At 38.6% G+C, this 21237-nt stretch overlaps 3 protein-coding genes across 5 annotated transcripts; 2 read left to right on the forward strand and 1 right to left on the reverse strand.

Moving 5' to 3' along the window:
- The first annotated feature begins 6122 nt into the window (after positions 1–6122).
- Positions 6123–8640, forward strand: LOC135643366 (phytosulfokine receptor 1-like). 2 transcript variants are annotated; one of them, XM_065160216.1, is made up of 2 exons: positions 6132–7570; positions 7650–7775. In XM_065160216.1, exons 1-2 carry the CDS (start codon positions 6364–6366, stop codon positions 7670–7672), a joined length of 1230 nt encoding a protein of 409 aa, XP_065016288.1. In that variant the 5' UTR covers positions 6132–6363; the 3' UTR covers positions 7673–7775. The 2 variants fall into 2 exon arrangements, with proteins under 2 accessions (XP_065016287.1, XP_065016288.1); XM_065160215.1 differs by having other exon boundaries at positions 6123–8640.
- Positions 8580–10153, forward strand: LOC135643368 (pentatricopeptide repeat-containing protein At2g17033-like). The gene is made up of 2 exons (XM_065160217.1): positions 8580–8907; positions 8987–10153. Exons 1-2 carry the CDS (start codon positions 8608–8610, stop codon positions 10037–10039), a joined length of 1353 nt encoding a protein of 450 aa, XP_065016289.1. The 5' UTR covers positions 8580–8607; the 3' UTR covers positions 10040–10153.
- LOC103990678 (uncharacterized) lies at positions 10028–18045 on the reverse strand. 2 transcript variants are annotated; one of them, XM_009409898.3, is made up of 10 exons: positions 17933–18045; positions 16962–17037; positions 16486–16885; positions 15950–16049; positions 12928–12987; positions 12531–12630; positions 11121–11191; positions 10837–10898; positions 10635–10752; positions 10028–10384 (listed from the first exon to the last, which is right to left on the reverse strand). In XM_009409898.3, the coding sequence occupies exons 3-10, from the start codon at positions 16812–16814 to the stop codon at positions 10304–10306; spliced, it is 921 nt and encodes a 306-aa protein (XP_009408173.2). In that variant the 5' UTR covers positions 16815–16885; positions 16962–17037; positions 17933–18045; the 3' UTR covers positions 10028–10303. The 2 variants fall into 2 exon arrangements, with proteins under 2 accessions (XP_009408173.2, XP_009408176.2); XM_009409901.3 differs by lacking the exon at positions 12928–12987.
- Between the last annotated feature and the right edge of the window lie 3192 nt (positions 18046–21237).

Here is a 21237-nt window from a genome sequence, read left to right on the forward strand (position 1 = left end):
AAACAGGAAGGGGAGGAGGTAAGTGATAAGTTTTCATACATTTTGTGTCAGTAAAATTGATATATGCATTTTTATCTTGATAAAATGTAGATATTGTCTAGTTGTAAGAAATACCTCATAACTTACTAGAAATGGAGGGAATTGATTAGCTTGACTTGAAGAACCAATCCAAGGATGCTGCCCTTAACTCCCTGTTACCACAGAGAGTTAAGGGAGTGAAACTAAAAGAAGCAAATCTGGTTGATTCTTTAGAAAAGGTTAAACAAAGATATGACAAGTTGCTCAAAATACTGTAAACTATGTTAATGGAGAGTAAAGCATTAGGCAAAAGTAGCTGTGCATCATCAAAACCACTAGCCACAAAAACATCAGTTATTTCGCCCTGTTTGGTCATTGCATATTACAATCTGACAAGCTCTCATCTTTAGAGGTAAGATTGTAAGGTTGTGTGCATTGAATTTTTTCGGACCCAACATTAACGGGATCCTCGTGAGTCTCGTGTACTAGATATGCTCTTTTAGTTTGGATCCAATTCAACCGCTGAATTAATTCTGTAATAAAACAAAAATCAAGAGCAGAAAAAGAAAGAATTATAAAATTACATCAAACAAGCCCTTAGTTGAGTGAACAAGACCTCCAATATGTTTTCAGATGTGCCAGTAATTTTTATATGCAGGCAATAAATGACCAAAGAGACTGACAATGGAGTAGATGGGTAGCAAGGCAATTTGTTATGCAGGGCATGCATATGCACACATTTTATCCTATCACACTCAGAAGTCTTAACTCAAATAAGCTTGTATTCTGAAAGTGATTTTAGTTGGAACCAGGAACCAGTTTCTGCTCTCCTCATTCTTTCTTGCTCCAATCACCAATGTCTTGGAATGAATGTTTGATTGCTGAATGAGAATCGAGAAGAGGTTAAGAGTATTGGATATCATGAGCTTGAACACCTTGGTTGTTGACATCATTGCATAAAAGATTGTCCAAGTGTTTGTCATCTGGCATTAATGACAGCAAACCTAATAGAAATCAAGCTTCTTTTGTTGACTTCAGTTACAATATTAGGGAAAAAGGTTATAGTCAATCAACAAAAACATATGCATATATTAAATATGTTGGGGAAAAAAATCAAAGAGAACTTGGAAGACCCATTCTACAGTCAGAACTTAGTATTACTATAAAAAAGGATCTCCTCAAACTACTTGGATTTGTTTAAATTGAAAGCTATCAATATAGAGAAGTTGTTTTCTGACTCAAGAATTATTACAAGTTTCACAACTTGATGCTCATATTTTTTACCGCAAAGGATAATGCGTTAACTAACACCTCGAGTACAATAACCTCTGTCAAAATCTGAGGACAAAGTTTGAGCACTTATGTTTAGCTGACAAGCTCAAAATACACAATTACATGTGGATTTGGAAGCAAATTCTAATCCATGGCTAACCCTTGTAATAAGAAGTGGAAAAGAAAGGGTTACCAGCCATCACTTCTGTGTCATCTGTCTCTGGAATTTGTGTTACAGTCCTCAGAGCTTATTAAGCAATGACCATAGGCTAAAAGAACAAAGATTCCATCATCTCGAAGTTGCTTTGGATAATTTGATCCTGTTCAAAAGTATCCCTATGGACTATTGCAACAGATAGCAAGAAGAAAATGAGGATTCTACTAGAGCATGCCTACAACACTCTGGGTTAAGATAGTGCTGTGGAGCAATCCTATTCAAGTGCTTTGTATATTGAAAAGTTCAGCTGGAGGTTCAACTGCTTCAATCTTGTAGTGTGATACAATACTATATCACTTCATAAGTTGGGCAAATCTTTTTGGAGATCCTAATTATTTTAGGCTGAGAATAAGTGACAGCTCGTGGCCATATCTGCACTGGCTTATGAGTGTATCATTTTGAACTACAAGTGGATGGGGTTGACCTGAACTAAAAAAAGGTCTTTGTTGATTAAGAGGGAAGAGATCTGGTCCTTGAATGATGCCCCTCACACTTATAATTAAGTGACAGTGGCACAACAATGACTTGATTTGAGGTGGAAAAAAAAGGCATTGGTTGTGAAAAGTGATGCTTTTTATGTAATGAACTATGTGCTTGTTCACTAAAACATCATTTCTGAGTGAAACATCAAGTGATAAATATGTACATGAGTTCTGAACAAACCAAACATTGAAAATATAATTCCAACCTAATTGCAACTATTTCGGAAAAGCTACTTAAGCAGGAATTACATGTATTTTTCTGGTTAGTGGTGAGCCAGTAAGATCAATATAAATTGCTCACTGATAAGCACAAAGTCTTAAGAAGAGATGCAGTTGGAGTCATAGAGTTTAGTTGTATAAGAAGGAAGGGGATGAATGGAGCAATTGATATGGCTTAACAACATTTGACTTAAAAGTTTCAGAGACCCAATAATCCAACTTGATTTGCAAAAGCTTCAAGATCCTACTGACAAAGAAAATTTAATACCTGTATATGTTTCCTGACTCAGAGTTAACATGAATAGTTATTAATCTCTGTATTGCAGTGACAACTACATTGGTCATGGATGACATTGTGGAGAATATGACTATTTAGTGGTGTCATGCAGTCTGTTTAGTTGATTGTGACTCTCTATAGCAACACAAAACTGCAGCTAATAGTCAATAATTGTTCAATTATGCAGTCCATTAGCCATGCTTGGCCTTTCCCAATCTTGAAAAGCTTTCTTTCCATGGGAGGAGCAATGACCACTACATGAATCAGTTTATAGTGCCAGCCACTTCAAAGTGCTTTTGCCATGGCGATAGATCATTAAAAGATGTTTGAATGTGTGGTATAACAAGTTTGGCATTTGTGAATGCCTAAAGAAGACAAGAAGCAAATCACCATGGTAGACTAAAGAAAAGCTTAGTAGATGTAATATCCCATCAGTCCCACATCGGAAGTGGACAATGTGTATAATTAGCTTATAAGAGCCTGATGAGTATACTACGATTAACTTATAAGAGCCTGATTAGTGTACTACATTAACTCCCGCTTAAGCATTTTGGTCCGCGGTTGAAGGACCAAAATGGAGTTATTGGCCAGTTAGCTCATCAGACTCGGGTCGTGACATTTGGTATCAGAGCCGACCTAGCATTAGGGCAGGGTGAGAGGGCTCGAGTAGGAAAGGGCTACCCGTGGATGGAGTCAGAGAACTCATTACGGCGTGGAACCACCACTGAGTTAATCCTCACATGTACTATGCTAGGGTTCGATCTGGGATATGTTGGACCTTGACGAGGACGTTAAGCTAATTGAGTTGGGGATAATGTAATATCCCATTAGTCCCACGTCGGAAGTAGGCAATGTGTATGATTAGCTTATAAGAGCCTGGTGAGTGTACTACGATTAGCTTATAAGAGCCTGATGAGTGTACTACGTTAACTCCCGCTTAAGCATTTTGGTCCGCGGTTGAAGGACTAAAATGGAGTTATTGGCCAGTTAGCTCATCAGACTCGAGTCGTGACAGTAGATCTCTTTGGGGTCAGCCATATCACTGCAGCCTACTCACAGTGGAAAGATCTATTAGCTAACTAAGAATCACTCAGCAAAGAAAGTGAGGTGGTGGCATCATTAGGTCAGCACTGAAATGCTACCTTTCCAGAGAGGAAATTGCAGCATATTCTAGGATAAATGCAAATGGCTTTTTGGCAAAGTTAATGATGGTGATAAGGAACATTTATACCTTTCAAATCTCATATTAAAAGTGATTTAGTGGATTACAGCTATTAGGAACAATCACAGAGGGAAACACAACAGATTTCCCATATCAAGTATGAATTGTTAGGAATAACCAAGAAGCTTACTATTGGTAATGCTTTTCTTTATTGGCAACCTTTAAAAACAGAAAATATATAATTTTATTATTCATAATCTCTCAAGTATCAATTTTATTTTTTTTATAATCCCTTATTTCATTTGTCGAAACCCTAGCTATGCTAACATCGCTTGACGACACTCTGTCATCCGACATTGCTTGACGGACATTGCTCGATGATCTGACATAAGTGGATAAAAACTTTGCTCGACATCATTCAATGCTATCAACGTTACTCTGTCGTCACCTCTTCAATGATAGTGAATAATAATAATAATAATAATAATAATAATTGTGTTAATTTATATAAGGGTATCATAGGAATATTAAAAATTTTAAAAATAATATTATAAATAATAAAAAAGAGTTACCAATAGAAATCTTTATAATTAATTCATTAACTTGGGTATGAATCATTGACACAAAATAATATTAATAGTTTATTTAAGGTCAATTTTAACCTTTGTAGTTTTGATTATGGATCACTTAAGCCCTTATAATTTATTCATATCTAAAATAATTCATATATTTTAAAAAAACGTAGCATATAAGTCCCACCCATCAAGTTTGACTTAACAAACGTTAGAATCTGGTATTCTGACTCATAGTAAACTATTAATATAATAACATGTGTAATTTAAGTTTAAAAATGATCCATTTTAGTCCCTGTGGTTTTAGTCATGAATCACTTAAGTCCTTATGGTTTTAAAAATATAGCATATAAGCTCATCCTATTAAATCTGAGTTAACAAACATTAAAATCTGCTTATGTGACATACTGATTCATAATAAATCATTAATATAATAATATATATAATTTAAATAAAAATAATAATACCACCATTAATGGCGGGAAGAGGCGTCGTTGTGAAAGCAACCACCAACAGCAGCATCGAGCCACTACTGCCTAGCAAGACGTCGTATGCACATAGCCTCTCCTACACTAACAGTAAGCTCAGGATCTTTCGATCCTGCCTCAAATAGATGTGTGTCGATCAGTTCGATGCTAGATATACAATGATCTTCTATTCGTCCCCATCGGATAAGCTACTAGATCGATTCTCCTTTCTGTCGATAGAGTTCGATTGTATTGTATTCTCAGTTGCTGACTGCCTGGATTCTTCTCTTCACCCAAGTTATCAAAAAGGTTGATTTGCTTATAGGGCCTTCGAGATTTTCTTCGCTGTTAAGCAAGCATCATATAGAACAAGGATAAGAAGCAAGAATCATATAAGAGGCTGTGCGAGGAAAGGGAAGGGCGTCATGTCGTGTGTCAATAAGCCTATAGATAGAAGGTATGTCTATCCTATATTAATCAATATCTTATACCAACGGAACTTATACAAAAGATGTAGTGGTTAAAGAAGCTATAGTTTGGGCTCACGATCATATATCACGGTGCACACCTATCTTTCTTTTGGGTTTCTTGAAGAGAGTAAGGAGTTGGGTACCAAAGAGTTGTATTAGATTTCGATCATATTCAAGCTCTTGAAACAAGGGAAATGAGTTGGTAAGTGAAGAGCGGTATCGGTGCCCATAATGGTGCCATTTGTAGTCACTACTATTGGGATTTTGACATTCTTTTTTTGCTCCCCCATAGTAGTCCCGGTCGGTGGGTGTCCATGTCTAACTCCATTTCACAGTCTCTTCAAAGGCAAGTAGGGGAGGCTAAGATGAAAGAAGAAAAGAACGAAAACCTCTTCTTTCTTAACAAATTGTGTATGATATTCCATACAAGTAAAGAAGATAAAGAGTCGATCTTTCTTATGCCATTTGTAGGCAGTGATCGTAAAAAGTCAACTACTGATCCTTTGCCCTTCGTGGAGTTGAACCTCCGATAGCCAGCTAGCATCACCAATTTATGTCAAGGGTATTTCTTCGAAAATTTTATATGCTATATTTTTTAAAATATATAGATTATTTTAGACATAAATAAAACCATAAGGACTTAAGTGATTCATGACCAAAACCACATGGGCTAAAATATTTTTTTTTAAATTTAAATTATATGTATCATTATATTAATAGTTTATTATGAGTTAGCAGACATTAACGTGTTAACTCAAATATGACGACAGTGACTTATATGTTATGTTTTTTAAAATGTATGAGTTATTTTAGATGTGAGTAAATCATAAGGATTTAATTAATTCATTGTCAAAACCATATGAGTTAAAATAAATTTAAATTATTTTAAAATATATAAATAATTTTAAATAGTAAATCATAAAAATTTAAGAGATCCATGGTCAATGAGACGGTCATCTTAAATTTTTTTATTTTTTTAAGTTTTAAAAATGAAACGGTTTAATATTATTTTAAAAATAAATTAATTATTTTTTATAATGGAAAGAAAGAGACGAGAGTAATAATTCGTCTTTATAATAAAAAAAATCTTAATAAATAAAGCATTGAAGATATTTTTTTAAGATTCAAAATTGGATTTTATTTTATTTTATTATTTCTGACATGAGAAGACCTTCGTCTTCTCTACGGAGTCAAGATCTCAGTTCTGATGGTACCGAGGGAAGGCTTCTTGGCCCTGCTCTCGGTGCGCGCCTGCTGCTTCTTGATCTTCTTGATTCGAGCTCGACAGGCGTTTTCTCAGAACCAGACTTGCGATTCCAAGGATCTCAACGCGTTGCTGGGCTTCACGAATGAGCTCGATCTGGCTAAACTGGGGTGGGTTCTAAATGGCTCTTCTTCCGGTTCCTGCTGCGACTGGCCTGGAGTCACCTGCGGCCCTCCGACGGTAAACGGGAGGAGGGTGGTCGGATTGGATCTCGGCGGAAAGAGCTTGAGAGGCTCGATTCCCTATTCGTTGGCCGGATTGGATCAGCTGAAAAGGCTCGACGTTTCTGTGAATTATCTGCAAGGAGTGGTTCCCCCGCAGCTGCTCCGACTACATCTGCTGGAGTTCATCGATCTCAGCACGAACCAGCTCGAGGGAGTGATTCCATCGAACCTGAGCCTTCCGGCGATTCAAGTGTTCAACATCTCTTACAATCAATTCACCGGCGGCCACCCGATCCTCGGAGGCTCCAGCAATCTGACATCCTTCGACCTCACTTCCAACGATTTCTACGGCCCGATTGATGCCGGCATCTGCAATTCCTCAGCCAAGATAAGAATTCTCCGCTTCTCGGAGAACAGGTTCTACGGCGACCTTCCCAGAGGTCTCAAGAGCTGCAGCTCCCTCAACGAGCTCTGGCTCAGCATGAACGACCTCGGTGGAGACTTGCCGGATGCTTTGTTCGACATGACATCCATGACGCAGTTATTCCTCCAGGGGAACCAGTTCTCCGGCGATCTCAGCACAAACATGAGTAATCTTTCCAACCTTGTCGAGATCGATCTATCCCTTAATAGATTCTCTGGGTTCATCCCAGATGTGTTTGGCAGCCTCGCAAAGCTCGAGTCTTTCTCTGCTCAGTCCAATAAACTTGTAGGTAATTTACCTTCTTCCTTGTCGAAATTGTCATCGCTCACAGTGCTGAATCTGAACAACAACTCCCTTAGTGGTGAAATCAATCTCAATTGCACTGCAATGCCCAAATTAAGCACCCTCAATCTTGGTTCAAATTCTTTTTCTGGCCCCATCCCTGACATGCTTCCCCACTGTGTGCAACTCACAACTTTAAATCTTGGCAACAACAATCTTACTGGAGAAATCCCCCACAGCTTCAAGAACTTCACTTCACTTTCTGATCTGTCTCTCACTGGTAACCACTTCTCTAACGTATCATCGGCCTTGCAAATCGTGCAGTATTGCCCGAAACTTACTCGTTTGATCTTGACAAGGAACTTCCATGGTGGTGAAATGATGCCGGTAGATGCAATTCAAGGTTTTAGGAAGATGGAGTTGCTTGTCATCGCAAACTGTGCTCTTACAGGTTCCATTCCATCATGGTTGGCAAACTTGACCCGATTGAAGGTCTTGGATATCTCATGGAACCGCTTATCTGGATCAATCCCAACGTGGCTTCGGAACCTTGACAATCTCTTTTACTTGGATCTATCAAATAATTCCCTCAGTGGACAGCTTCCTAATAGCTTGACACAGATGAAGAGCCTTATGTCTGGCAGCAAGTCACCGCGAGTTAGCTCAACGGAGAACTTCCCATTCTTCATCAAGAGGAATTCGAGTAGAAAGGGCTTGCAGTATAATCAGGTCAGCAGCTTCCCCCCATCATTGATTCTGGGTGACAATATGCTTGTTGGCCAGATTTTGCCAGGATTCAGGAACCTTGTAGTTCTCCATGTGTTGGACTTGAGCTGGAATAATCTTTCGGGAAACATACCGGCAGAGCTGTCGGGCATGACAAGCTTAGAGATCTTGGATTTGTCACACAATAATCTCACAGGAGCAATACCTTCCTCTCTCACCAATCTTAGTTTCTTGTCAAAATTTGATGTGGCATATAACAATTTAGTCGGACAAGTCCCTGCTGGAGGCCAGTTTTCAACCTTCTCAAGATCTGACTTTGAAGGCAACCCTGGGCTCTGTGTCTTTCTCTTATCACCCTGCGAATCCAAAGATCCTTTACCACCTGCAAGCAGAGAAAACAACACAGTGACCCTAAAAGAAAACAAAACCAAATCTGCCATAGTGAGTTTGTTGATTGGAATTGGAGTTGGAATTGTGACAATTATCCTTCTTGCTGTTGCTTACCGCGTCGTATTAAAAAGTCATTCTGCAAGTGTCATGTACTGCTAAGTGTGTCACACTGACAGCCCACCATATGTTTTGCCTACTTATATGTGTGTCAATCGGCAAGGGAAGCTTTGTACCTGTCGAGTGCTTGACGGCCGTGCGAGGATGGCGTTACTCTGGGCAACGGCAGCCTCGTTCTCGCCCTCCTCCGCCGCTTTCCGCTGCGCGCTGGCCGGCCGCCGGAAGCACGCCGACCGCCTCGTCTCCGACCTCCGCGGCGCTTCTGCTGACGACCCCTCCGCCGCCGACCGCCTCATCAGGAAGTTCCTCGCCGCTTCATCCAAGCCTGCTGCCCTCCACGCCCTCTCCAGCTTCCTCTCCCTCTCCTCCCCTTTCGCGCCCCCCGTGAGTCCCCGCTCCCTCTTTCTTTCCCCTTTCCGTCCCGATTGAGACGGAGCGATTCCGGATTGATCGTTTTCTGTAGCTCTACGAGCGGATCAGCGAAGCCAGTTGGTTCAGCTGGAAGCCGAAGCTCGCGGCCACCGTCGTCGCTTTGCTCGAGAAGCAAGGACGCTGCGCCGAGGCTGAAACCCTAACCTTGGATGCGGTTTCGAGGTCAAAGACCCATCGAGACCTTGCCCTCTTCTACTGCGACCTCATCGAGTGCTTCTCCGAGCAAGGACTGGAGCAACCAGTTCTCGAGACATACGCGCGGTTGCGAGAAGTTCCCTTCGCCGGGAGGAGGCCTTACGAGTCGATGATCAAAGCCCTGTGCTTGATGGGAATGCCTGGCGAGGCGGAGGCGAAGCTGAAGGAGATGGCTTCGTCGGGATGCAAGCCTTCGCCTTTCGAGTTCAGATCGGTCATCCAAAGTTATGGGCGATCAGGGCTGTTGTCGGAGATACGAAGGGTTGTGGGATCGATGGAGGACGCTGGATTACCGATCGACACCGTGTGCGTCAACGTGGTTCTTTCGTGTTACGGGCACCATGGCGAGCTCCCAGAAATGGCTTCCTGGATGACGAAGATGAGAGAGAAAGGCATCGGGTTCTCGATTCGGACGTTCAACTGCGTGCTGAACTCATGTCCAAGGGTCGTCTCGATCGCGTCCGATGCCGGATCTCTTCCTCTCTCGATGGAGGAACTGCTGCAGAAGCTGGAGAACGAGTCATCCTCAAGAACAGAGGCACTGCTGGTCCAAGAACTGACAAGCTCATCTGTGTTGGCTGACATCTCCGAGTGGTCGCCGTCTGGATCAAAGCTGGACCTCCATGGATTGCACGTCGCCGCAGCGTACATCATCCTGTTGAAGTGGATGCAGGAACTCAGGCGACGATTCCAGGAGGAGGATGTGATTCCTCTGGAGATCTCGGTCATCTGCGGGTCGGGGAAGCACAGCGAGCGAAGGGGACGATCGCCCATAAAAGATCTGGTCTCGGAGATGATGTTTCGGAAGAGCAGCCCGATGAGGATCGACTCGAAGAATCCCGGCAGGTTCGTTGCTCGCGGCAAAGCAGTGTGGGAATGGATGTGCTGATTCAGCAACACCAACCTGCACACTGTTCTCACGTAGCTGATGAATACCTGCAGATCGACAATGCAACACAACAAAAATATATATATATAATAATAATGGCGCGAATTCATTCAACCCTGAATTGATACTAACATGCAAACATCATTATTTTTCTTACATCCAAGAATATCTATCAGTTCTGCAGCGAATATACACAACTAGAATTAAAATTGGAATGTAGAATTGACGCTACAAAGTTGAGATCTTTTAGAAGCTTGAATGAGCTCATCGAGTCATCATATGGGGAGGTCCGAAGCAAGTTGGGTCCAGTTGCAAATGACTGTTTCGAGGTGCAGTGTAGATAACCTACAAAGTCATAGTCCACGCAAATGCTCAGCTCATGAAGCACTCAATTTGGTGCATCAATATCTTCCTTTGTCATTTATCTTACCAATCTATTCAACTATCGATACTACTAATAGCAGAGAATCCATATACTGTTAAGTGATTTTATTACTTATAGGATGATACCTCAAAATAATTCAATAATGATAAGACTGCTGAGAAGTTAAAAATTATAATGCAACACTATGATTCAAGAGAGAAAGAAGCTTACATTTCCGTTAAGAGGGATAAGACTGCAGAGAAGTTGATCATTTACAGATATTGGCAAAGGAGGCATATGTGTCATTGACAAAGGAAGATGGTTTGTTGTTGCTGACATTGCGTTTATCCTGCAAATAATAATAATAATAATGGCAATGCTTCACAAATCAATCATCAAACAAGCATCCCAAAAGAATTGGACAGCATTTTACCTGTTCTCGATCACAGTGATGTTATTTCTCGTGTGAAGAAATAAACTAATGTTCTCTTGTACCTGCAAAGTTGAGAATCAATAGAATATGTTCGATCTAATAAAAATATGTCAATCTATTTCAGGGCAAACCGACTACAAACTTGGAAGTTGTAAGAATCATTTCAAATTTGTCACGTAACAAAAGCAACAAAATGTCCAAGAGAGAACAAAAAACTTCTGGCACTCGTGCATATAAAAAAATACTGGCAATCATAGAAAAACACAGGATATTAGACAACAGACCGTGCCCTCTTCTAAATTTTTTGCAATAGCCCTCAGACAGCTGTAATTTTCGTCAATAAGATGCTGCGTTTCTGCATCCAAAGTGGGAAGTATAAGCCAAACAAACAATGGACGATTATAATGACATAAAATGAACTAGAATAAGAGAAAATAACAAGATACCACTATTCAGATTCATGAGGTAGCTAGGAAGCTGGAAAAAATCGCTTTATTAATGAAAAAGTACAGATGTTTATTAGTGGAGGAAAAGCTAACACAATCTGTCCTATTTTTGGAAAGAAAGGGACAACTTTCCTTCGGATTTAACATCCATTTTGCATGATGTCCTCCACATGTCATATTGTAGACTTAACTTTTTAGTAATTAAAGGTTCTTCTTATTTGAAGAAAGAAATAAATATATATGCACAGAAGTATTCATAGATGTAGTAACAAAATCATCTAAACTCAACATTATGTAAATTACATTAAGAGATAACATAACTCACACTAAGCACATCTGAAGAGGTTTTAACTCATTATAATTTTGCAAGGACCCACAAGATATTCACGAAAACAACAATTTCAAATTCAACAATTGAAGGGACAAAACGAATCCACTAAGTTTTATGAGGAAAACAAGCAGCCGGTTTTCATCGCATATAAGTCAAAAAGTTCTGTTCTAGAACCGACGTGCCTGGAATTTTTAATGGATTTGATTGGTGCAGTTTTATTAGGCAGAAATGTGACAAAATTCTATATAAGTCGACCAAACATAAATAATGTCCTAACACCACTATGGTAATTTCTTAATATGCTCATAAAATTTCATATTATGATCAAGATTCTTCTGTAAAATGAGAGAAGTTGTATTAAAAATCAAGTGTTTTCAGTTATCAACAGAGCAAGTTAGGCATTTATGGTGCTCCATTTCTAACAAGAACTTGGCAACTCAAAATCCTGTGGGATCACTTCTTTTTCATTTGAGTTATTCAATTTAAGGTGTTATTTTACTGCAATTAATTTACTGGTAAATTTTGTTTACTTACAGTTTGCCGTCATTGACTGTCTTGACTGTCATATATATTTTAAATAATATGATTTTAAATTACATGCTGGGTCAGTATGTAATAAATTTTAATTATTAGACTAGGGCAATCTATTTTTATAGTACCAGAGGTTCAATTGAAAATCTCTAACTTTAACCACATCATCATCAGAAAAGATGCACCTAGCAAAAGTCTAACTGGATTCAGCGAAACAATGGGTGGTAGTCAACAAATCAAATTGACATAGATAATTGACTGTAGCAGCAAATGTAAGCATGAGTGCATCTAATAGAAGGACATAGGCAATGGGACATTTCACACATTTTGGGTATCAAAAGGTGAGCAAGAGCAAACAAAAAGATATTTCAGTTTTGTACACCAACCTACGGGTTGAAAACGATTATAGTTGTTCATCTGATGCAACGGAAGTGAATTAGGAGCAATATGGATATTTGCCGTTGAGGAAGAACCCACCATCATATCCTAAAGCATCATAAGAAAAAGAGAATCAAGACCGAACTTATTGAAGGCATCAACAAGACAATAATATTTTGGGGAGAATATAATGAGAAATTTAATGCCAAGAACAGATTTTATATCACATGCCAATAGAATTAGTTCAATGTGACACATTGTCAAAAAAAAAAAAGAGTTCCAAATAATACCAAACAAAATTGAGCAAGGTAAAACATGAAATCTGAAACTAAATTTCCTGTAACAATAAAAAATAAAGGAAAGGGCCATTAACAAGATAACCAAGCAGATTATTTAAAGAGTTACTTTCATCGTTTTTGCTGGATAATATTCTTCAATCTTCCGCTTGTTTCCATTTCCCTTGTTCTGCAAGGCAGGCCAATGTATTGTAACAGATGTAAAAATAAATCAGAAAGTTAAATTAATGTTACTAGAGTACTTAAAATAGTTCACACGCTGATTGTTAGGTCTGTTAAATTTTATACCACTCCCAGTTTATCCAAAAGCTAACTAGTATAAGTGGTCACTGCACTCATTCATCCGGTTTGCATGAGGGTGAGCTACTATTAGAGCTTAAATATAAATTTGGGCCCTTTCCCATCAGCTTAAGATTAGGAGAAGTGGTCTAACTCATCATTATGTTACGATTAAATGCTACAAGTGTAAACTAGGCATCTCACAATCCATTAAAATCAGAATTCTGTGCAGGATGTGCAGCATGCAACTCTACTCTGACCCTCCAGAACCTGGATAGCTGAAAATATTCTACTTTCATCAGAATTATGGGTATTACTTCGTTTAAAAAGTTAAACAACAAAACAAGTTATTCTGTATGCTACACTCTTTGCCAGCATGCCAATGGCAAGTACTGGTGCACCTTCCAGCTCAGCACAATAATGATAGTAAGACACAACACCTGCACCCAAATTTAACATTTGAGTCGATCATGTCATGTTGTCAATTTCAATCCAAAAGAGTGGAAGCATAACATGTCCATCACAGTCATCTGTAGAGAGGAGAAAACTTCTCCAATTCTTTAGCTTCCCTCCATTCTTCTATCAACAAGATAATCCAACATAAAATAAGGGGAAAAAACTATGTAGCATATACCATAGCTGTTAGTTAAGTCACAACTCCGATTTGACATGTTGGCAAGGAACCCTAACTCATAAGGAATTTTTGATACTGAAACAAGACTAGGTGTGAGATCTTTTCATAGCAAAAATGACTGACTAAATATTATCTATTTGCTATATCATGTCAAGTGAATGATTTCAACAGTTGAGGTCTAATCTGGTCAAATGTTTGTGCATTACAGCCATTATGAACAGTCATTCTTTCTAGCAGCAATTTTACAAATTAAATTTCAAATTCAAATGCTATGGCATGCATACTTAAAATGATGTTGCAAATTAACAGCAAAAGCCCTAAACTTCAGTGAAGTGTTTAACATGTCTCTCTAGAAAAGCCCGACCCTTGTTTCCCTCGACAGTTCCATATCTTATATATTAAATTTTCAGTTTTTAATTAGAATGGGAAAATAATTGTAAAATGTGACTTTTGTTCTGTCAAGCTCTCTTCTAACAAGGATGCCAGTAATTGAACCAAAGAAAATGTTATGACACATCATTTTTATGCCAACTCAATTAGGACAATGAACTATAGAGAACAAAGCTACATCAAACTTTTTATCCATAAGAACGTGACATGTAACCGTAGAAGCATGGATCATTTATCAAATGAAAATAGATTACACATTTACATCCGGGCCAATTGTGGTTTTTTGTTTTAATTTCAAATGTACTGAAGTTATAGGCCCCAGACAAAGAACATTTCACATCATAAGTTATACTTCATATAGTTTTGCAGGGTGGAAATCCAAGAAATGCATTTGCTAATCACATGCCAAAAGAACAAAACATATAAAATATCATAATTTTTGAAGTTTGTAAGATTGTATTTATTGAGAGCCCATTTGTAGAGATTCAGTGAATTTAAGCTTTCACAAATCAACTTTAGCATTTCCACATCTGCATAAATTATGCAGGTTAAAGGCATGAAAATGATTGGACACTTAAAGCACAAGCACAAAGCCATTAGCCACAAAGAAACAAAAATGAAAATTGAAATCACTACTACTTTCCTATGTCGATTCTTCTCCGACAGATAAAAGAGGCCCTTTCAGTCCTTATATTGGAGGTCCAAGGTGGGTAATCTGAACAATTTTATCCCAACTCGCAAGCACTTGACTTTCTCTTTTAATCCAGAAAAAAAAGATATATTATATCTTTAAATGTCTACAAAAAGACCTAAAAAGGTCAGCGTACAAAATGGATTCCAAATCCAAAGGAAACCACTCCTTCCAAAAAACCTTGGTTGCATTCGCTAAAACAGTGAGAATATGAGAAAAGACAAAAACTGACTGGTTAGAGACAAAATATCAGCACTTCTTCTCTTTTACTACTCTAATTAACGAGGTAGATTAAGAAACAACTGAAGGAATCTTAGAAACTTTTTATAATCATATTATTTAAAAGGATAACAGTGCTCGTAACAAAATCCATTGCCAAATTTAGACATTGTTGTCCTAAAATGTCCCAATTATGTACCTCTTCACTTAGACACTACATAGATTGTAGATATTTGCAATGAAGTAAAACCTATAACAAGCAGAGCATTCCCACTCTAAATCTACTACTATGGAAAAAAATGGGTCAGATAAGAGATACTGGATGTGAAACCCCAAATTGACTTAACCAGAAAAGTCACTTGCTGCAATAGAATTGCCCAAGATGCATGTCTTCCAAGGAAATTTTAAATCTGTAGATAAACAAAGCATTTGGCATATTTGAAATAATGATCTTCCAATCAAGGTTTTCAATTTCAAATAATACCGCTCGTACCGGGCGGTATGTGGTACATACCGGTCCATTAGCAGACTGATACACGGACTGCCCGTTACCAGACGATGTGTGTGTGTGTGTGTATATATATATATATATATATAGTTTCTCTTCCCATGCAAATGTCGAAACTCCGGTACGATACAATATTTTAATTCTTGCTTCCAACAATTGCTAATGATTCTTAAAGATAAGTGACGATGACTAAGAACTCAAAAAAGACTCACAGTAAACAGTATTACATGATTTTTTATCAGAATGCAATGGTACAAATTGTAACATGAGATAATTATATCCCTCAAATAGTGTTTTCTAACTAACAAAAAGAAAATATAGGTTACATACAATGACAAATAAATATCTAGATAATAAACCAAGCACAATGAAATGGTTAAATTTTACATAAAATAAAAATGAAAACTTACAGTCATCCACTGACACCTCAATGCAACATCTCTTATAGTCTTCTGAGGCAGCATGGAAGCTATCTCAGCATACTTTGAAACACTTTGTTTATTAGCATATCTGTCATTCATAGACAGAAAAACAGTTAATGTAAGGCCATATCCTGACAATCTCAGTATAGAACTCCCAAAACAAATCCACAAAAACGTAAAATATATGTCAATTTATTGAAAATTCATGCTAATCCTCGATACTTGATGCCTGCAAAGAAACTTGAGTGCCTAAAATGACACATATGACAAAAGAAACGAGTATCAATATTCATGCATGAGACACAATAGAAAAGCAAATCCTGTCCAGAACATTCAAATGAAGGAAGATGCAAAACTCAATTCAATGGAAAGATTGTGACAGAACTCCAAGTGCCTTATGAAACAAAGTTCCAAGCTAATCTACAATATTTCAACATCCATCCTCCATGATAAAGCTGAACAATAAACAAGGTCAAAGGAAACACTTATTTTAGAAACCAACATAATGCAGATATCATACATACTTGACAAGACCTATATTCAACAATCTCAGTTCATCTGGAGACCAATATGCAGGTAACCCTGTCACATGTGTAAACCTTGGTATTGGTTCACGAACTGTTCCTGCAGGGCACCAAGCTGCAGTCATCACATCCATATTATTTATCATGTCAGAGCCAGTAGAGACAAACATGCTGGCCATGTTGTTGTTCATATCCAAACTGCACATGTCAACAGGAATCATCTCTGTTGAGCTATCTAGTGCACTTGACTGGAAAGAGACCATACGAGGATGATGAAAAGAAAAAGGAACGCTTGATTGGTGAGAACCCATGTTAGAATCAGTCACCATCTTATGCTAACTGCACTCTGAAGGCTCCAAATTTATCATGCATTATCCGTAATTACTCCACAGCACCCACCCTAAGCAAACATTAGGTAGTCACTATTTTTTGAAGAAACAGTGAAATCAAGATATAGTAAAACCATTTTATAATACCAGTTGATCTATAGTCCGGATCACCAACATTTTAATTGCCACTGAAAACAGAATGGATATGAAGTCGCAGCCTTTCCTGCAAAGAAACCAAGAAGACTGAATCAAGTAAAATTATATAGAAAAAGTAAGACATTACTTACGAATCGAGATTCTCAAATTTCAAAAATCTAAAGATTTAATCTTGATGAAAATAGCCACCAAAGACCTCCGAAACTGCATTCCGAGAATTTCAAACCGCTCGAGAAGCCAAAAAAAGAAAATACTTTCCATCCTTCTAGACGTTGATCAAAACCCTAGTCTTCAAAAAAAGCCCCACTAGCGTCCAAGAACCGTATCGCATATCTAAAATTCCCCAACATATCCCAAGCTAAGCCCAAAAACACTCCACAACAGGAAACGAAAATGAAACGGAACAGAATGACAACTTTCGGATACTTGCACTCCACTTCCTCATGGGAGCACGAGGAACGAGAACAAGATTCCAAACTTTTGCTCCCCAACGCTATGCATTTTATCCTTTTCAATGAGAACATAAAATAAAAAAATTCCTTACCAGACACATATTCCTTTCAAGAATACTTTGTTTTTCATCTAATCTTCTCAACGTAGTCGCCTATCTAACCTACCCTTCTTCTAAGAAGTTGCAAAATTAGTAGTCTGTTCCCATTTCCTAAAAAAATTCCAAATAAATATGTCGATTAAAGTGGCAATATTAACGATTGAGCGGATATGTGATCGATTCAACCACCAATTATATCAACGATTTATCATTATATAAATAATCACAACTGTTAGCGATTTGACATATTTTAATTACTTGTTTTCCGGGACTATCAACCTCTGATGAATCATATGACGACAAAGCTAGATGAAAAAATATTTTCAAAAAATCAGCAAAAATTCATAAAAATGCAGAGAGAAAGAGATGGAAGCAGGGTGCAAATTCCAACAGCACAATCGGAGGTCATTACCTCCTCTTTGGTCTCGATTCTTTCTTCCTTAATTCAATGCTAATCCACTCCTGCTCCCTCCTGCTCGATCGATCGCGCTCGACGGAGATCAGATTCCTGGCAGCCGTTTCGGCTCCCACCGCTCTCGCCTACTTAAGTTGGGATCAGAGGACGGGAATTGCCCCTCAACTCTTGCTTAATTACCACCCAGTGGCGGCAAAGTGCTAACACGTGTCGCATTTGTATCCGTCCGTTTCGAAAGGCGACCTCGCAATTCGGTGGGCCGCGGATCGGACGGTTGAGCCCACCCGGTTCCGATCATCCTCAGTTCGTTTCACCGTTGCGGGAATCTCGAATCTGTTTCTCCGTACAGAAAAGAAGTTTTCAAAAACTGGGGCTCTAAACTACTAAAGATTCCTTGGAAGAACTTTTCCCACCCCTTCACAGCCACGCCACTAAGCTACCTGCCTTCTCAACGTTCAATGCGCTTGTCCAAATAGTGGACCCCGCAGACCCACCAAACACTGAGGAGACAGGCATGCGGCAACGCAATGGACCGTCGGTGGAGCGTCTCACTTCCAGTAAGGGTGTCAAGAGGCGAGTCAAAACGGCCGGAATCTCGGGCGCAACGATCTAACGACGAGAATGGCGATAGAGAAAGGACGGAAGCGCTAAGCGATCCGGATCCGCTACGGTGCCCAGTGTACGGATACGTGCTTTTTGGCGGGTGGCTCGAGAACCATAGCTAACGTGTCAAGCTCAGGAGGATGTGAGACGCGGGGCCCTCCCGCGGCCCATGCACGGGATCCCCAGGTGCGGCTCACGATTCGGAAAGGTGGACGGCGGGTATAACACTGTGCGGGGCGGGGGAAACAGAATTACCAAAAGGCTCGAGTGGTGGTCGGAGATAACAGCGACAAGAGCCAGTCGACACGGGACAGGTGGCGTGACTCTAGTGGTCGGATGTGGCGGCCATGGGCTGGTGGAGGTGGGGTCGTCTGTGGTAAAAAAAAGTTAAGATGGCACAAACTGGGACCCACCGATCCTTCTTTCCAACGTAAATGCACCCATACACACTGCAGCAAGGCAGAGTTGGGTTGGTAGGACCCACCCCTGTCTGTCTCACCGGTAGTACACGCAGGACAATTGTTGTACCCACGTAGACACCTGTATGGCCACTCTTTTATTTTTCGTCTCTTCTTTTCGTAAAAATAAATAAATATTTTTTTTTTGGTATTCATGGTCAACAATGGTCAAACATTTAAGTGATTGCAAACACAAGCATTTAAACATGTTGTAATTCTATAAATGTCTAATTAAGTCACTGCAATTTGAATGTAACCTTCAAGCCATCTTTCACCCTTTCTATCTACCTAACTACGTGGATGAGATGAGAAGAAGCTGAAGAGGAACTAAGGTTCGATAGACTTCACAGTGGTCTTATTATTGTCTCCTGCAGCTCTGCAAAACCCGAAGATATGAACTATATACAGTTGAAGACTGGGTCTTAACAATCAAGCGTCACAATGGTGACTTCACCTAAAGTGAAAGGAGTGCAGAAGATTCAGAACAATGGACACCTACCTATAGATTCAGGTAGCACAAAAGTGTGTGTGTAAATGGATATTCTAATCTCCATACCTAATCTCATTGCTCATCGTGCATCATAACCAAACATCAATAAAATACTAAAGCAGACATCAAAGCAGTAAGGGTCATTGGAGGCAAGACAACAGCAAAGAAGGGAAAAGGAATGGGCGGCGCCAAACCCAAGGAAACACTCGATTCCAGGCACTTGTTTGAGTACTTGCAGAACCTTCACTGGTCTCTCACTAGGCAAGGTAAAGGCCAGTAGTGGCCACAAGCCATGAAACCACAAAGACCAAGGCATGCAGCACAGTAGCTGACTCATCTCCCACAGGACACTGTGCATGTTGGTCCTTCTCGTACTCCACCTTGGTTGCCGCTTGGTGCATTAATGGCTTTCCGTTGAACCATGCATGCAGAAGAAGACATCTTATATATCCTTGTCTATGAGATTTCCCTGACGCCCATATTAGGATCTGAAGAACTTCCATGGGTAAAGAGATGTGATTAAGATGGATTATTACTGCCAAAGCCACAGGAAAGTGAAGAAGATCCTCCATGAATAGGATGTAGGATTCGAAGTGCAATAAGCACAAGCACTAGACACCAGAACAAAAATTCTATAGCGTCAGCAAGTGGGAGGAAGAGAGTGCAGAAGTCACGTAGAGTGCATGAAGTGACCATCAATGGACAGCAAAACGATGGTCTGTGATGCTGTACACCATTTCGTTGGCTTCAAGTTTGTTTCTTATATTTGAGATTACATGAAGAACACAAGGAATAGTTGCTATTACTGATAATCCAATTGCCATGGTTGATATAAAGTTTAGTACAAATATTGGTATGTAGCTATGATAGATAAAAACACTGATATTAATGTTTTTACAAGCAATTCTGAATCTGACATTAAAACTATGTATTCAGAATGATATTAGTGCAATGAAAACACTAATTATTACTGATAATCTAATTTCCATGGTTAATATAATGTGTAGCATTGTTTTTAATGTTTTTACAAGCAATTCTGAATCTGTCATTATATGGCTGAAATGAGAACAATGATGAGTTAATCATCAGTGTAATTTTGGTATTAATATTTTAATTATACAAATTTATATGGGGAATTTATGTAGAAAAATATCTCAATTAATTTTTATGTTAAGAAGTGTCCCTCCTTCCCTCCTTCCCTCCTAATATGCTCTTCAGAGATAATTACATAATTTTATAAGATTCAAACCAATAGTTTCAGAGCTATCTAATTGAATTAATTAAAAAGTAATTAATTCAATTCGATTAATCGATTAACTAGCTTATATATATATAATGAACTAGTTAAATTCAATTGAATCGAGTCGGAATCTTTATCCAATTGGACAACACGATCTAATTTTGAATTAGATCAATTTAGATTTAATTTTGATTAGATTAATTTTTTTATTTGATTTGAACACCTCTATTAAGTTTTTGTGATGGATAACAAGTGAAATTTAAAATTTAAAATATATAAAAATATAATAAAATTATTTTTATAGCGTAAAATTAGTTTCATACCTATTAAACTACTTTTTTAAACAATATGAATTATGTCAAATTATGCTTTTAATAACTTTTTCTTGCATTAAAAATATTTTAATGTCGTTCCCAATATGTTAGTGAAAATAGATATATTGTCGCTAATATAAATATTAATTATATTTAGCTCAAAAAAAGGAAAATTAGAGTTCTTTTGCTTCCCTCCT

This window comes from Musa acuminata, chromosome BXJ3-7 (assembly GCF_036884655.1).
Source record: "Musa acuminata AAA Group cultivar baxijiao chromosome BXJ3-7, Cavendish_Baxijiao_AAA, whole genome shotgun sequence".
Taxonomy (NCBI): domain Eukaryota; kingdom Viridiplantae; phylum Streptophyta; class Magnoliopsida; order Zingiberales; family Musaceae; genus Musa; species Musa acuminata.

Excerpts from the sequence above, each read along its gene's own strand:
- LOC135643366 (XM_065160215.1), top strand. The coding sequence starts at position 6,364 with ATGGTACCGAGGGAAGGCTTCTTGGCCCTGCTCTCGGTGCGCGCCTGC.
- LOC103990678 (XM_009409898.3), bottom strand. The coding sequence starts at position 16,814 with ATGGTGACTGATTCTAACATGGGTTCTCACCAATCAAGCGTTCCTTTT. Across the intron at positions 12,631-12,927 it reads ATCCAGCAAAAACGATGAAA|GATATGATGGTGGGTTCTTC; the intron begins GTAACTCTTTAA and ends ATGATGCTTTAG. Across the intron at positions 11,192-12,530 it reads TAATCGTTTTCAACCCGTAG|AAACGCAGCATCTTATTGAC; the intron begins GTTGGTGTACAA and ends CTTTGGATGCAG.
- LOC135643368 (XM_065160217.1), top strand. The coding sequence starts at position 8,608 with ATGTGTGTCAATCGGCAAGGGAAGCTTTGTACCTGTCGAGTGCTTGAC. Across the intron at positions 8,908-8,986 it reads CCTCCCCTTTCGCGCCCCCC|CTCTACGAGCGGATCAGCGA; the intron begins GTGAGTCCCCGC and ends CGTTTTCTGTAG.